At 45.2% G+C, this 17,362-nt stretch overlaps 1 protein-coding gene across 1 annotated transcript in view; it reads left to right on the plus strand.

The window, feature by feature from the left end:
• ANTXR1 (ANTXR cell adhesion molecule 1) overlaps positions 1 to 17,362 on the plus strand; it is a 179,000-nt gene that overhangs the window by 91,644 nt on the left and 69,994 nt on the right. Inside the window, exon 14 of the mRNA XM_084615065.1 lies at positions 13,072 to 13,113. Coding sequence (XP_084471191.1) covers positions 13,072 to 13,113 — 42 coding nt within the window. The remainder of the gene's footprint in view (positions 1 to 13,071; positions 13,114 to 17,362) is intronic.

Genomic DNA, 17,362 nt, shown 5'->3' on the forward strand with positions numbered 1-17,362 from the left:
GAATAAAAGTATTTCTGAGTGATAAGCTCATTTCTAAACACTTAAGTTAGTCTTGGCATATTTTTTAATTAAATAGGAATGACCCAGGCAACATATCCAGCAAAATTCATCTCTGGAGTAAGTCTGCTGAAATCCATGGACTTGTTCCAGGGATTCATCTGGCCCATGGTCTCCTTTGGCCTCCCCCCATATAAAAGCAACATTGTTTCCAAATGTATCCATGTTTATGGGTCTCCAAAGGATTCTGGGATGAAGTGCACAATTCATCACTCTATTTACAGTAGATGCAAAGGTCACTCAGTACATCAGAACAGTAAATAGGTCATGGAGTTACAGAAGAGGCAAAACTCCCCTTGACATCAGTGGGAGTCACAGGTATGGCAAGGTTTAGGATGAGGCACTAAAATAGGAAAGGGTTTCAGGAGATGTATACAGGAGCAGGTTCCGAGATGAATGAAACTAACCCAGGATGCTCTGCTGAAGCGACATTTCGACCTACGTGCACTTTAACAGAATGATGGAAGATGAAATGCCAACTACTGTAGAATGACCTTTCAGGCCATAAAGAAAAGGAGTACTTGTGGCACCTTAGAGACTAACCAATTTATTTGAGCATGAGCTTTCATGAGCTACAGCTCACTTCATCGGATTTCGTGAGCTGTAGCTCACGAAAGCTCATGCTCAAATAAATTGGTTAGTCTCTAAGGTGCCACAAGTACTCCTTTTCTTTTTGCGAATACAGACTAACACGGCTGTTACTCTGAAACCTTTCAGGCCATGTTTCCAAAGGAGGGTATATTCGGAAAATGCCACGGATGAAATTCTGTCAGAATGGAAATCAGTGGGAGTTTTGCTATTTAATCCGGTGGGACTAGGATTCCACCCCTCGTTTGCACGTGCAAAGTGGATAAATGAAAGTGCAAGTGGACAGCTTGGTGCATTGTGTGTGCAATGGTTGGTGGTGCACACAAGAGGCTAGCTGTGCTGAATACAAACCCCCCTAGACACTGTGGCTACATACTCAAGGCAGCTAACCACTGCCATTGCCCGTTGCTACACGACTATTTTTAGCACAGTTGCTCAATGAGTCCTTGTGCAAGTTTGTCTACAAGAGCTGGGAATCACATCCCTGACTCCTAGTGTAGACGTAGCCTGAATCTGACCCCACTCTCAGCATGTGCATCCTTCTCATTTTTGTGCCGTAGCTTCTTTAAATACAGGAGTGGGGACAGTATTTAAATGAGGTGCTCGACCACACCTCTAACATCTAACTCCAGTCTCGGCTTTACCGTGGCTTTCTGGAAGGCTGTGTGGAAGAATCCAGCAATTTGCTTGGTTCTCAGTCTGGACTGCAGCCAGCCAAAATATTTGGAACCAAAAGTTGGAGGGAGAAAAAACAGGAAATATGCTAGAAAGATGCAAGAAGCACTGTTAAGCTTGAGGAAGAGGAGGAAACATAGAGTGTGAGTCTACAGTAACCCTGAAGAGCCATAAAATTATATTTTACAGCTACCCCCTACAACTTGTCAGTCATGAATAACAAAGTTATACAAACTCTGACACCCATCTACTCCCACAGGGATCTCTAAAATTAGGCTCAATTCCTCTCCAGTTAAGATGATTTAAAAAAAACACAAACACAAACAACCTAGTGAAAGACCTGACCGAGACGTTAACATGGAGAGAGACATTCTCTGAGTACCCCATTCTCCAGTCCTCGCTCAGAGCAAGATTCTAATACTCTGGGCCAAAGGCCAAATCCTCACCTGGTGTAAATTGGTATCATTTCATTGAAGTCAATGGAGCTGTGCTGATTTACACCAGCTGAGGATCTGATGTTTTTATCACAGTGGATAGTGTCTTACTCCACGAGCGGTCCCGCTGTAGTTAGTAAAGGTCTGTCTGCACAGCAATGATAACAGTCCCACAACACCAAGTCTCAAAGCCCAGGTCAGCTGACCAGCTCACCGAGCTCAGGCTGTTGGTCTTGAAATAGTACTGTAGACGTTTCAAGCTCAGGCTCTGAAACCCCATGATTGGGGAGGATCTCAGAGCCAAGGCTCCAGCCTGAGACCCAGTGTCTACACTGCCATTTTTAGCCCTGCAAGCCTGAGCCCCATGACACATTAGCTGTCCTGGGCTCTGGGACTTGCTTCTGTGTAGACATACCCTAGGACACACATGGCTTTCAGTGTTGGTCGGCATGAGTGAGGCGCTCTGAACCTGGCCCTCAGTCCTTACCCTCTCTGAAGTCAATATGAGTTTTGACTGAGAGAAATGAAGGATCTGGCCCTAAGTTTCCATCCCTGCTTCCCTACAGTAGGTCCTAAAGGACTTAACAATGACAGTTCCTTTCTTTGACACGATTCCAGCATCTGTGGCTTTTCCTCTCCCACAGGGACAATAAAGTTTCAAGCCATTGTAATTTTCCATGGCTTGACTATGAGAAGTGCTCCAGGTTAGATCAAGCTTAGCTAAGGTCGCTAAGTCTGACTTAACTCCTTTTTCCTAGTTGAGATGCAGGGTAACACCTTATAGCTAGTTGAGTTGTACCCTTGCTAGGCCTAACACCTAGGCAGGAGCCTAGGCTACAATCCAACCAGCAAATATCAAGCTACAGGTATAACCTTGCATCTCTCCTTGGAAAAAGGTGGCATTTAGGTCATGCTAGCTAAACTCAAGCTAAACTTCACTTCTTTTCCTAATCAAGACAAGGACAATGAGATTACACACATTCTTTCCGCCACAGAGAGGGCTGTGGAGGGGTGGCGGGGTGTACTGGGGCAATGAAACACCCAGCACATAAGCTGGAATGAGAATAAAAATCGCCACTCTGGGGATTGTATAAGAGTCAAACATGCAGCTAGTCAAGGAAATAATAGCCAAGAACAACGCACTGCTTGGAGTAGGCTGCATTCTGTTCTTGGTTATACCAGAGTGAGTCTGGAGTAATTCCACTGGAGTTATTGTAGATTTATGTCTGAATAAATGAGAACAGAATCTGGCCCTATAAGAGCAAAGATGGTGAGAAGCACAGAAAAGACATCCCTTCAGCTTGTTTCCTGGTTGCAGTCCCTGCAGTCCTGCTAGGGGATATAAAATAATATGGACCCACTGAACGTAGAGGGAGGTTAAACCAATTTATTTTACAGAGCACCCACCTTTCCTCTAGGCATCCCACAGCACTTTACTGACATAAGTCAGGCAAGGGTTATCCAGACACAGAGAGGTCAAATTATCAAACATGCCTATTCATTTTGGGGTGTCCAATTTTGACACATCTTTTTGGGGCCTGATTTTCAGAAAATGCTGAGCACTCGTCCTCTGAAAATCAGACCCTTATGATTTGCTTTCAGTTGGGCACCCAAAAATGGTTTTGCCCCAAATCATTGAAAGTTTAGGCCCAGAAGTCCTGACTCCCAGTTCCCTCAACCACTCTGTAACTGACTGAATATTGGAGGCACTATTCTGTTTTTTGCCTCAGGTAAACTGAAAAATTATCCCTCCCCCCCCCTCCGCCCCGCCTTCCCCCTTATCTTTTCCCTGGTCATAGAATCATAAAAATGTAGAGCTGGAAGGGACCTTGAGAGGTCATCAAGTCCAGCCCCTTGTGCTGAGGCAGGACCAAGTAAACCTAGACCATCCCTGACAGGGGTTTGTCCAACCTGTTCTTAAAAACCTCCAATGGCGGGGATTCTGCAACCTCCTTGGTAACCTGGTCCAGAGCTTAACTACCCTTAGAGTTAGAAATTTTTTTTCCTAATATCTAACCTAAATCTCCCTTGCTGCAGATTAAGATAATTAGTTCTTGCTGACCTTCAATGGACATGGAGAACAATTGACCACAGTCCTCTTTATAAGAGTTCTTAACATATATGAAGACTGTTATTAGGTTGCACCCCTCACTCTTCTTTTCTCAAGATTACATGTGCCCAGTTTTTAAGCCTTTCCTCATAGGTCAGTTTTTCTAAACCTTTTATCATTTTTTGTTGGTCTCCTCTGGATTCTCTCCAGTTTGTCCACATCTTTCCTAAAGATGCCCAGAACTGGACACAGTACTCCAGATGAGGCCTTACCAGTGCTGAGTAGAGTGGGACAGCTACCTCCTGTGTCTTACATTCGGCATTTTAGTTAATACACACCAGAATGATATCAGTCTTTTTTGCAAGTGTATCATCTCTCACATCTGCAGGAGGAGGTTGACTCTCCCAGTCTAAGGAGAAATACTGCTTTAAAACTGGGTCCTTCCGTAGGCAGTTGGATCATAGCAAGGCTTGCCGGATCTTACAACTAGCGATGACATTATTTTATTTTTGTTTCTGCAAATGGATTTCACTTAGATCTTCATTCTGAAGAAAATGGGTTAGACATTTGGGAGCAACACCCATTGAACCTGGCCCAATTTATCGACCTAATCGGTTCAGAAAATCAGCCTAGAAAAAGGGAGTGCCCTTTGCAGATTCTGGAATGTCATTTGCATTCCTTGTGGAATTGCATGTCCGCTCCATTCATCTGCAAACTGCATCACAAGCCAAGATGAGGTTAATTAATGGAAGATTTTGGTTCTTAATCTGTGGGGCCTAGTCTCCCATAAACACATGGAAGAGTTTGGCATGAATCACAATTAATATTAAACAATGTGAGCCACATATCTGTTTTTGCACTTCAACGTGAAAATAAAAGCCAGACATAGTCTCAGATCTGAAAGCAGACACTGCTTCCCACCCCAAATTTTAGAGGGGTTCAGATTAAGATGCCTAGATTTGCTCTCACCCTTATGGAATTGGTTGGATTTAAATGTGGACTAATTGGCTTCCTTGCTGGGACTGATTTCCGGGAAGGTCCAATTGTTTTTTCTCTTCCTTGAGAGCTTGGAGAGGGCTCTACTTAAGGTAACTGCGTGGGGCAGCTTTCTAAACCTCAGGCTTCTCCTCTGATTGGAACCTTAGAACCACAGCCAAGATTGTCAAAAGTGTCAGTGATTTTTAGTACCCGAAGTTTTGGGTCCCCAATTTAAGACATCTCAAAGGGCCTGACTTTTCAGAAAGAGCACAGCATCCACTCTCAGGCCCCTGAACATATCTTTGGTTGGACACCCAAAAACTGAAGGAACATACGTGCTGAGAACACCTGGCATAGACATTAGAACTGAAACACATCTACTAGGTCCAGATGCCCAATCCATCTCCTCTAACCCCACCAGTGCAGATTGGTCCCTACAGTCCATTCTCTGGTGCTCTGTCCTGTCCGGCTTTAAATGTCTTGAACCACCGGGCTTCCACCAGTCTGAAAATAATAATAAAAATTAGGGTTTTTACAGTGGCTACAATGTATAAGTGTTCTATAACTTTCCATATGAATAAGGGTCAAATTCCCCCTCAGGTAATATCATTCTCCTTGCCTAAATTACTGCTGTACTTTCAGCTAGATGCAGCCTTCTTCACTTCCTGCCTTAAACTGTTTGTGTAGCTATGAAATAGCTGTTGTGTTCCACCCAAGAGGCAACAGTAAATGACGTGATGCCTCTATAGCACTTATTTATCACATAGCACTGTAAGGAGTTAGTAAGTACAGCACTCCAAGCAGGTGGAGATCCTACTCAGCTTCTAACGCTGTGAAAGCACGCTGGATAGGATTCAGGTTTACCCGCAGTTCCTGGAGTTTGCCTTTATTGCTAACCAAATTAACAATGATGCAACTCACATCTCTTCCAGAGCGCGGCTAACTGTAGTGGAGTGTTTTTTTCCTGTAGGGCCTCCTCTGTCCTAGTCCTGGTTCCCTCTGCCTCAGCAACTCAGGGCCTGATTCTCCAGCTTCTCAGAGCCATTTACACCTGTGAAAAATTGGTGTAAAATTTGGATTTAGTAGGATTTTACACCCACACCCCCTAGGCAGAGGAGAATCAGACACTCAAGCTCTTTTGTACTTCTAGCTTGTAACTGATCGTGCTTGCCTGCTCTAACAGAGGGCAGGTCTGCAGCAAGAACTGCATTTCTCTGCATGGTGCTAGCACCTGACACCAGGGCGAGTCAGCAAAGAGAGCTCTGCATCCATCAGTTTACAAGCATGTTGAAATCATTTGGTGAAAGATGGTATAAAGACAAAGAATCAGTTTATTGCCCTGAATTTTCACAGCTAAATGTGCAAAAGTGCTGACAGCAAATCACAAAGATTCTTCCCGTGCCAAGAAAAGCCAATGACCACACTCTCCACCCACCCTTGCTACCTTTCAAACAGAACGGCCATAAGGAAGTGTTTTCACAACATGATGATGAAGCAAAAGCCCTCAGGTGTCTATGGGCTAACTAGCTAATATGGTCGATGCACCATGGTCATTTCTCCCCTTCAGATACAGGAGCCATAGCAGCAAGTGACACCAAGAAAGAATAAATAGCCTGGGGTTATAAAAACAATTACAACACACATGAACAAACACTTCAGCTTTGCCAAGCTAAACTAGGCTAAGCGTTTTGCTTGGCCAGGCATTCTCCCAGCTGATTGCATTCTGCAGGCCCATGTGGCACGCACTGAGAGAGAGAGAGAGAGAGCAAGAACTACACCTCACAGCCCCGTACAAAACACAGCAGGCTCGACCCTCCTGTCCCAACACACAGAATTCGCACCCATCAACTACATTGGAGCCCTGTTTCTTCTCGTATTGGGAAGTCCCTTTATGCTTGAGCAAGTGTAAAACACCGCACCTCTGATTTGGTACCACTTTCCATCCATTGTGTGTGTGTGTGTGTGTGTCTGTCTGTCTGTTTGTGCACACAATGAGGTATGTGTGCGTGTGTGTGTGAGAGAGAGAGAGAGAGACTACATATAGCTCAAACCCATCGCTCTGGATTTCCAGCCCAATCTGTCGTCCAACAGTTTCCGATAACTTCAGCTATGCAGATAAATGTTTGGATACTTAGCTTGGCCAAAGCTCCTGGGCCTATTTGTCCTCAGACATATACCAGTGCAAATCAGGAGAAACTCCACTGAACTCAACAGGCTTGCACAGAATAAACAATGTGTGAGACAAGCCTAAGGCATCTTTTAGTGGTCATGAAAAGCTGCACATTTTGGAGCCTGATCTGAACTTCCACAGGTTGGATCTGGGGTTTGGGGTCTGCTTCGGAGCTTCACCCACAACTGTGGCCAGAAACCCAAATATTTCCGATAACGGGGCTAGGAAAGCCTCCGCTGTCAACTTTGGAACTTCTGCATGCATGGTCAGCCTTTATGCTGTTAAAAGCCATTTTCCGGAGGTCTTGTTGTCTCCATGTTCTTAAAACAAAAAGCACCACTTTGAATAAACCATCTTGCTTAAACCCATAATTCCATCTCCAGAAAGCAAGGTTCTGTTTGATGTGGGCTCCTTCTCACCCACCAGAAGCTGAACTCCTTCACCAAGGCACTGTGTTGGTTTAACCCTCTTGGCAAACTATGCAGTGTCCTTTGCTACACTCAGAGCCTGACTATTCGAAAGTGCTGACTAATGGAACCCTAGACGTTCCAGAGAATAAACACACTCAGGTTAAGCAAGCAACCTCCTCCACGATCTTGTGCCTTTGTGCCTTGGATCCCTTGCAGGATTGGAAATGTGTGTGTTTTTTCTTTCTCTTTGTCCTCCCTGAGCCATTTAGCAAACCTGAAAATTCCTACAGCTTGGGGGTGTTTTATGAGCTGTGGAGAAATAATAAAAGGAAGAACCCATTCTCCTTGAGTATGCTTCTAATACAAATAACAAGCCTAAATTGATAAATACAGATGAAAGCCTGTGTGGTCAAGTGGATTGGGTAGTTGATAGGTACTCACGGGGAGTTGAGTTGTATTCCCAGCTGTCACTGACCTTGGGGAAATCATTCTCTTTGTCTATTCTTATCTATATAGGTTCTTATACCATCCTTATCACCATAGTATCTGACCACCTTCCAGTTGTGCATTTAGTGATATGATTATCATCTGTTATGACAGTTCATTCTTTCTCATCCTCTCCCCAGAAGGCAGAATTGTTTGTGGAGTTTAGTGATTTGTTTTGGTAGGGTTTTTTCAGGAGTGGAGCTGAGTGTTTTTATATATATATATATATATATATATACACACACCCACACACATACATACACCCCCACAGCTCTGCGTTTATGTTAGAGAAGGCAAGTCAAAGAAGTGCACCTGGCACTTGCAGCGGAAGGTGGTAAGATCAGATGTTTGTCTGCCTTTTTCCTCTCTCCTACCTTTAGCCCATCTTGTTTCTTTAGATTATAATCTCTTAATGGTGGGGACAGTCTCTCATTATGTGTTTTTACAGTGCCTAGCACAATGGGTCCCTGATCATGGTTATGACACCTAATACACATAACAATAATACATGATCACACTTTGCACTTTTACTAACAAATTCATCCACCTCCTTACAGGGTTCCCATCACTGTAGTATCTCATAGTTATTGATGCATTGATCCTCATGAAGTGGGGAAGCATTATCTGTCCCATTTTACAGATGGGGAAACAGACACACAGAGATCTAATTGAACCTGGTTCATTCATGACTATTTTAAGGCCCCTTTGCATGCTCCCAGAGTGGGGCAAAGGGAACTTAGTGTAACAAAGAATCAGGCCCTAAGGCCTAAAAGTATTGAGGCTTCTAATTCCCATTGAAATTAATTGGAGTTAGGGTCCCAAATACCTTTACAAATCTGGCCCTAAGTGCATTTCCAAAGGTCCCCTGATACAGGATTCTATAGCCTGGCTCACAAAAAAAAACTACAGAAGGGGGGATCTCATTCTTTATTCAATTTCTATAGGGCCCCATTTATTTACATTCCTTATATGACTTTTCCATACGGGATCAAGGAGAGTGAGAGGAAAGTTCCTGGCCCCTGGACAGGGTGGGATTCCTGGAAAGACTCACCACCTCCTACGTAACCTAACTCCTAATGCTCAGAATGGGAACATGCACAAGGGGCTACAGGAGAAGGAAGAACCCAGACGGTAGTAGAGGAGTATGTGAGGCTGCTTCAAAGGAAGGCATGTTATTGTGCACAGTAGGGGCCCAGGGAAATGGGAAGGGACAGGAGTGAAGGGGAGCCTTGTTTCTCAGTGACAGGCCAATACAAAGGGTGTTAGCGCTGGGCAGCTGTGTTATAACCTTGTTCCCTGGCTCAGTTACAGTATATTCATAATACAATTTAAATGGTGCTCCAAGCAACAACTTTACTTCATATTTGATTCCAATGGATCATTTAATCAGATTCTCTTCCAAGAAGTTTTCCAGGATTTTTTCTTGTTGCTTTCCATGCAAACCCTAATGATTTAGGTGTAATTGTGCTGATAGAAATCTGGCTTGTTTATCAGAATAACAGAGTGAATTTATAATACTGCTAGGCCTGAATTTTTTAACCCTGCTCAGCAATCAGGTCTGACTGATGTCACTCATCTCCTCTTCTCTCTTTATGGTCTGGATCAGTGTGATAGCAGAATGCAATCAACATACAGTGTAGACAATACAGCAACACTCTGTGCAACCACTATGAGGAGCAATTAGAGTACAACCAAAATACAGTGCAAACAATACATTGTGAAACTAGAAATACAGTTGACTTACAGCACAAACACTATACAGTGCAATCAGAATGCAATCAACATGCAAAGCAAACAATACAGTAACACACTGCAAGCTATATAGAGCAACCAAAATACAGTCAACACACTGCAATCAATATACAGTTCAACATGAACACAGGACAGTGCAAACAAGATAAGTACAAACAGAATGCAATCAACACACAGTATACACTATACAACAACATCAAGCTGAAACAGTACCCTAACACGCTGTGCAAACAACATGTAGACCAACCAGAGTACAGCCAACACACAGTGCAAACAATACAGCAATATGCAGAACAAGAGGAATAGACAGGGCAACTGGAATATAACCATTACCCAGTGTCAAGCTGTCCCTTGCAAGACAATTGACTGGATAAGCTGTAGGTCCTTCTCATCTTTAACTCTCATATGATGCTAAAGAAGAGTAGTGTGGATCACTGAGCGCTATCTTGTTGCTTTAGGATTATTTGATTTGCTACCAGTCAATTTGTGGGAGGGAGAAGGTGCATGGAAACTTCCTGAGCCTCTTTAAGGCCAGTCACTATCATGCTGAGGAGTGCACAGACATTGTCAAAGCCAGGATGCCTGAAGGGTGCAGGGAGAAGTGGAGGAAGGCAGGGCCTTCTGTCCCTGCTACCTTTTGGCTCATGTAATTCACTGTGTTAGACTCTGTAGCTATGTCTCCCATATTTGCTGGCTACCGGGATTACGGCCTTGTTTACACTAGAGAAATGTAGCATGCTACCCACCATGCATGTAACACGTCTTGCAGCCGCAAGTACGTTAGTGACTCCCCCTCACAGCAGTGTTCAAATCTGCATGTGTGAGCGTGGATTAGCCTTGCTTCTGGCAAGCCTACCCACCGCGTCAGTCTGGGCTGAGACAGTGCCATTGTGGGCTGGTGCCTGCTGTTCTGAGCCAGTCACAGCTGTGGCCGTCCTTTAGCTCAACCATCAGAATCCATTATTGTTTCGTGAAGGACCTTGGTTCAGTCCGCATTCACGGCACGTGATGTCGACATGTGAATGACCTCGGGTTTGCTGGGCGCATGTATGACAGCTGCTGACGCACCAGGAATTGAACCGAAGCCCTCCAGAGCAGAAAACGTGAGCTAAGGAGACAAGGCTCCAAAGCTGGGGCTGTAACAGACTCACAGCCTCTTTGGATAGGGGATACTGGGTTAGACTTGCTGCCTCCTTTCCACCTTTGCTAGCTCCAGTCTGCAAGTCAGCCGGAATTCCTCCAGGGATTCCTGCTTGTGCTCCCTCCCCAGTAATGTGGCCAGCGGCTTCATCGCCACAGCCTGGCTCTTGGGTTTGCTGGTAATTCCTTTAATCCTCTTCAGATGTCATTGCTTCCTTCGAAATGGCCTTTTTGCTTCTAAACTCAAAACACAAGGGGTTGATTTGGTTTCAGTGCACACGCACAAGCTCTTCAAAGCTCTACACAATGGCCAATTGAACAAACGGCAGCTACTGTGCCCAGGGACAGGTAGCTGCAGTGACTCAGGGACACCCCTGCTCCGAGTCAAGCCATGAACAAGGGGATAACCCTGACCCCCTGGCCAGCCCCTTTCAACATCGTTACACGAGGGCACATGCTCCTCATTAATGACCACATTGCATGACTCGGGGCTTGTGAGAGGAAAATAAAAACAGTGAGCTCATTGGAGAAGCAAAACAGGGAACAAGAGGAATTTTCATAAATATTTATGTCTCCGGGACTCTTGTGCAGCAGCCATATTTTTCCTTCCCTTTCTATTTAAACAGTCAAGTTGTTTGTGGAGCCTCGCTTTTAAAAATGACTAACTCCAGGGCTTAAGCACATCTGCAGCAAACCTCCAGCAGCTCACACATGCCCCAGAGCCCAAATCTGCGACCTGTTGAAGTCAGGGAAGCTGAGGGCATTTGCCACCGTGCAGGAGGCATTCCGCACCTTGTAGCCTCTGGCCCGTTGAGTGCAGTTTAAAGAAAGGGTTCCTTCATTCAGATAAATGTGTGGCCATGGGACAAAATGAATCCCTGGTGTAGTCGCATTGACATGACTGGGCTTACCCCAAGGTTGGATTTAGCCCACTGATTTCAACAGCCATGCCTCAGGGATGAATTTGGAGTTCGGGAAAGATGTTTGACATGCCTGTATGTAATAGCTGTCCCTTTGGATGGCTTTCTATTGCACTTGGAGTGGAGAGCTGTAATAATAGCCAGCTATTTGTTGAGTCCTAGATACAAACTTCATGCATGAAATAATAGCCTCTCTCCCACATAAATTTAAATTGTTTCGATGGAGAATACACCCGATCAGCCCAAAACCTCACCCCAATTGCTTTATTAGTTAGAAATGCTGGGAGAGCCTCCAATTTATATGATCTTTTTTTAAATTAAAAAGCTCATGAGAGATTGTCTTCCTAACCCAACAACGTGAAGGATAATAAGCAGTAACTGCTTCCCTTCCCGTCGACTTTGCACAGAACATGAGACGGCAATGTGGTCTGGTGAACCGGGCACTGCATTGGGGTGCAGGAGACTTGTCATCTATTTCTGCCATAGACCTGGTGTGTAACCTCGAAGCAAGTCATTTCTCTATGCTTCTGTTTCTCCACTCTGCCTTGTCTATGTAGTTTGTGAGCTCCTGAGGGCAGGGACCATCTCTTACTGTGGGTAGTGAAGCACTGGAATGGGTTACCTAGGGAGCTGGTGGAATCTCCATCCTTAGAGGTTTTTAAGGCCCAGCTTGACAAAGCCCTGGCTGGGATGATTTAGTTGGGGTTGGTTCTGCTTTGAGCAGGGGGTTGGACTAGATGACCTCCTGAAGTCTCTTCCAACCCTAATCTTCTATGATTATATGTACAGTGCTTAGCACATGGGGTGCTGATCTCAGCTGCGGCCTTTAGGTAATACAATAATCTGCATCTGTAGTTAATCCACCTCCCTAAGACACAGTAGGTAGGTTGACAGAAATATTCTTCCATTGACCTAACGCTAACCACATGGGATCTTAGGTCAGCTTAACTACATCGCTCAGAGGTGGGGATTTTTCACATCCCCGAGTGACATCGTTGGGTCGATCTAATTCTCTAGTTTAGACCAGCCCATTATTACTCAGCTGAGGGGTTATTTTAGCTGCACTGAATATTTTGCTCCTAGTTCAGAAAGCTGGAGTGTCAGTTCCAAGACTGGTTAGGTTCACTTTGACGTCACAATTGGCAGCGATCAGAGCTACAGGTGATATAAACGCTAATTGGGAACTATAATTAGGAGATGACTGCATGGCAGGGTTTTACAGTGGCTTATTAGGAATCCCCTTGGTTATCCCGACAGCATTAGCACACATAGGAACCACGTAATCGCACATGCATCGCAGTCGCGATCAGAGGAGCTGGCAGGGACAAATCCTCTATTAAAGTGACTTTTGCATCATGCTGACGAACAAAGTGTGGATTTAAGGTTGTCTGTTTCTGTTTGTTCCTTCCAGATTATCAAAGAGCCCCCACCACCCCCTGAAGAGGACAGTGAGGTAAGTGACACCGGCATTACCAGCTCTCACTGTGCCTGGCTTTCCAGACCAGTAGCACGTAGAACATAGCAGGAGGCAGGAGTTAGCATTTCGCATTCACCACCTTTGCTCTTGCTCCCAATAGGCAAACAGGGCTGTTTTAGCCACACATGAGGTCTGGGGCGCACTCTGCTTTCTGATTAATGTCTTCAGCGCATGTTTAATTCAGGCAGGGACAGGTCACTTTATTTTCACAGAGTGATGAGGTAACGATCCGCAGCCAGCGAGAGCTGGGTCTCTGTGGCGTGTAAAGGGAGCGGGAGGGAGAGAGACTGTTCTCTGCTTTGAGTAGCAGAGCAATGTAGCAAATCAGCCCTGTTCAGGACAGCAGTTAAATGCATGCTTAACTTTTGACTCAATCGGAGGACACAAGCACACTAGACTGTGTCATCTAGACAGATGGGTGAGCACTAGGTCGCACCACATCACCAGTGTGAGTAAAGGCTGTACACGCTATTCCTTAACGTTCCTTTCTAGCCAATTAGGTCTGAAGCCCAAAGGCCAAATTATGAGCTGGTGTAAATTGGTGTAATTCCATTGACTTCAGAGGAGCAGCACCACTGTATACCAGCGAAGAACTGGGTCCACGGGTTTTACTCAAGGAGACAGAAAAGCAACATTAAAACTCTCATGTGAAAATCTTAAACTTACTCCCCACTTATTCTTTCTGTACAAATCCAGTCATGTGTGATAATTAAATCTGGATCACTTTTGCTTTCCTGGGACAGACTCTTCCCTGATATATGACGGGCCTTTCTGTGCCATATTCACTTTCAACGAGCAGTGAGAGAGATTCTTCCTTCCCTTCCACTGCTTTGCAATTCGGTTACTAGACTAACTAGACCTTATCCCGAGCCCACTGACATCAATGGGACTCTTAGCATTGATTTCAGTGGGGTTTGGATTAGCTCGTCCTTACAGCAGGGTAAGTGAGAGGAGATTCAAGCCCATGAACAGTGTGGTGCAGTGGGTTTGTTCCCTTGCCTTTTGCTGCTGGGGATGTATTCTGGACTCTCATCCAGCTCACAAGTGAAAATGTGTTTGCTGGATTGAGCCTTACCCCACTCCCCATGAAGTCTGGCCAGAGAGCACTCTCTGCTCTAAGGCAGAGCTGTTAAAGTTCAGGGCCGAGAAGCATTAGCCGGGTGGAATCCTGCTCAGCTTCTGCCTATATAGTACTCACAGGAAAGCCAGTGAGCTTCCCATCAGTGGAACGGCTCAGAAGAGCTGGAGCCCAAGCCAGGAACGGAACCTGAGACTTTGTAGCTCTGAAGCAGAAACCCAAGTCATAACACTCCCAAAGTCCAGGAAAGTTTGGATTTGAATAAGCCTGCAGATCAGAATGCTCATCTCTCATAACGCCGTTTTCAATCCGTGCCTCTCTTTGCAACCATTTGACATACTTTCCTAATCAGCTCTGTCTGTTGTTGGGCCCGAAGTAAACTCAACAACTTTGTCAGTTTCCAGCTTCAGAAGGAAAGGGAAAAGTATTAACTTGAAATTGCATGTGGCTCATCTGCTCTGCACTGCACATGCCTCCAAGTCAAGGGATTCAATAGCTGAAATCACTTAAAATACATCAGGCTGGAATGCTAGCTCTCTGCTCAAACACTGGGAAGGGAAATTACATCTTGGTGTAATGGGGGGATGTACGTCTTGCACATAAGGAGGCATTTGGTAATCCTGGGAGTGTTTTGCAGATAAAGCAGCATTTGCTTCAGGTTCTGTTTGGTTCTATTGGCCAGTCTCTCTTGGCAGAAGCTGAACTAAAGAACAAGAGATTAATTAAACTGCTGTGAAGATGCCTTTTCCCCAAGTTATATTTTTCCCTGATCCTGCCAGCCCTCCATGCACAGAGCAAACATGGAGGAGGCCTTGCAGGATTGGAGCCCTTTGCTAAGAGAGTTTTTCCTTCTCCTGTTATTTTCACTGGAGATTTTTTTTTCTTCTAATGTTGTGTTTGTTGTTAGCATTTGTTAAGCCTGAGACTAAGCACACCGTCAGCACCTTGGAAGGTGTAGGGAACTTGTACATAAAACTTGGGGCGGCTTTTCTCTCTGAAAACCTGGCCTCACTATCACCTACCTGTGTGCACTGTGATTACACAGACAGTTTCACCATGCTCTATCGGGGAGGCCCAGATAGCCAAAGGTATCTAGCGCCTATTGAGACCTTTGAGGATCTGGGCTTGGAGTCTCTTCCATTGGGACTGTCTCGGTAACCCATAGAGAGACAAGGAAGGTGAGGGAATATCTTTTATTGGACCAACAGCCGTCGGTGAGAGAGACAAGCTTTCGAGCCACACAGAGCTCTTCTTCAGGTCCGGGAAATGAACTCCCAAATGCAAAATGCAGGGTGGAACAGATTGTTTGGCATAAGTAGTTAGCACATATTGTAAGGGACCCTTTAAGGTACGCCGCCTATTGGTAATCCACGCACACTCAGTGGGTGGCTGAGCCATAGGTAGAGGCTGATGAGCTTGCTACAGCATTCCTGAATAGGGGTGGCTTTACTTTTTATGCTTTTCATGCTTTTTACATCCAGAAGTCCCAGGCTCTGGCCCTACTGCTGAATACCCAGCCAGGGGTAGGGTGCTACACTGTGCCTGAATAAATGTGCTCCTGTTGTTACCTAAACCTGTATCTGCAGCTTATCTGTTTTCTTACTGACACAATGGGACTCATACAGCATGTCAGTCACTAGAAGCATGAACAGCTGAGCGGCTAGCAGCACTGAAGAGAATCCTTGCGGGGGAAATGTGTCCAAAGAACTTTTTGTCACAGCTCAGGGCAACTGCAGCTGTATTTCCCTTCAGTGATTCAGCAAGGGTCCCCCAATCTTGGCTTTCAGCTCCCCAGATGTTGCCCCTTTGGGTGGAGACATATGTCACTCTCCCTTCTGATTGGAGTATTCCCAAGCAGGACAGTTCCCTCCCTTCACTATGTTATTCCCGGCACAGGCAGGTTGCCCTAGGACACCTGCTTGCTTTCTCTTTAGAGACGGATAACATTGTAATTTCTACAGTTTACCACACAGTTCTTTCTAAGCAAGCCTACTTTATGCATAAGATAAAAAACATTCCAGAGAAAACATATTACAATCCATAAAAGAACCCACACGTATGCTAATAAACTTACCAGAGTTCATCCCAGCTCTCGCATGGGTTCTGGCAAGTGCAGTCTTTTAATACCCCACCCTAAAGGAATCCTTGTGGTTACAAGTTCGTCAAAGCTGCAGCTCAGAACAAGCCCCCTCATAACATGCTCAGTTCCCTTTTTATACAGTTCAGGGTCTTTGAACTGGAGTTTCCCAAAGCAGGTAGTTAGTATACAAAAGGCTAATGTAGTGCCCATCTTTTAAAAAGGGAAGAAGGAGGATCCTGGGAACTACAGGCCAGTCAGCCTCACCTCAGTCCCTGGAAAAATCATGGAGCAGGTCCTCAAGGAATCAATTCTGAAGCACTTAGAGGAGAGGAAAGTGATCAGGAACAGTCAACATGGATCAGGAACAGTCAACAACACCAAGGGCAAGTCATGCCTGACTAATCTAATTGTCTTCTATGACGAGATAACTGGCTCTGTGGATGAGGGGAAAGCGGTGGACGTGTTGTTCCTTGACTTTAGCAAAGCTTTTGACAAGGTCTCCCACAGTATTCTTGTCAGCAAGTTAAAGAAGTATGGGCTGGATGAATGGACTATAAGGTGGACAGAAAGTTGGCTAGATTGTCGGGCTCGACAGGTAGTGATCAATGGCTCCATGTCTAGTTGGCAGTCGGTATCAAGCAGAGTGCCCCAAGGGTCTGTCCTGGGGCTGGTTTTGTTCAATATCTTCATAAATGATCTGGAGGATGGTGTGGATTGCACCCTCAGCAAGTTTGCAGATGACACTAAACTGGGAGGAGAGGTAGATACACTGGAGGGTAGGGATAGGATACAGAGGAACCTAGAGAAATTAGAGGATTGGGCCAAAAGAAAACTGATGAGGTTCAACAAGGACAAGTGCAGAGTCCTGCACTTAGGATGGAAGAATCCCATGCACGCTACAGACTAGGGAACGAATGGCTCGGCAGCAGTTCTGCAGAAAAAGACCTAGGAGTTAGTGGACGAAAAGCTGGATATGAGTCAACAGTGTGCCGTTGTTGCCAAGAAGGCCAATGGCATTTTGGGATATATAAGTAGGGGCATTGCTAGCAGATCGAGGGACGTGATCG

This window comes from Lepidochelys olivacea (genome assembly GCF_965140295.1).
Source record: "Lepidochelys olivacea isolate rLepOli2 genome assembly, chromosome: 26".
NCBI classification, from domain to species: Eukaryota; Metazoa; Chordata; order Testudines; family Cheloniidae; genus Lepidochelys; species Lepidochelys olivacea.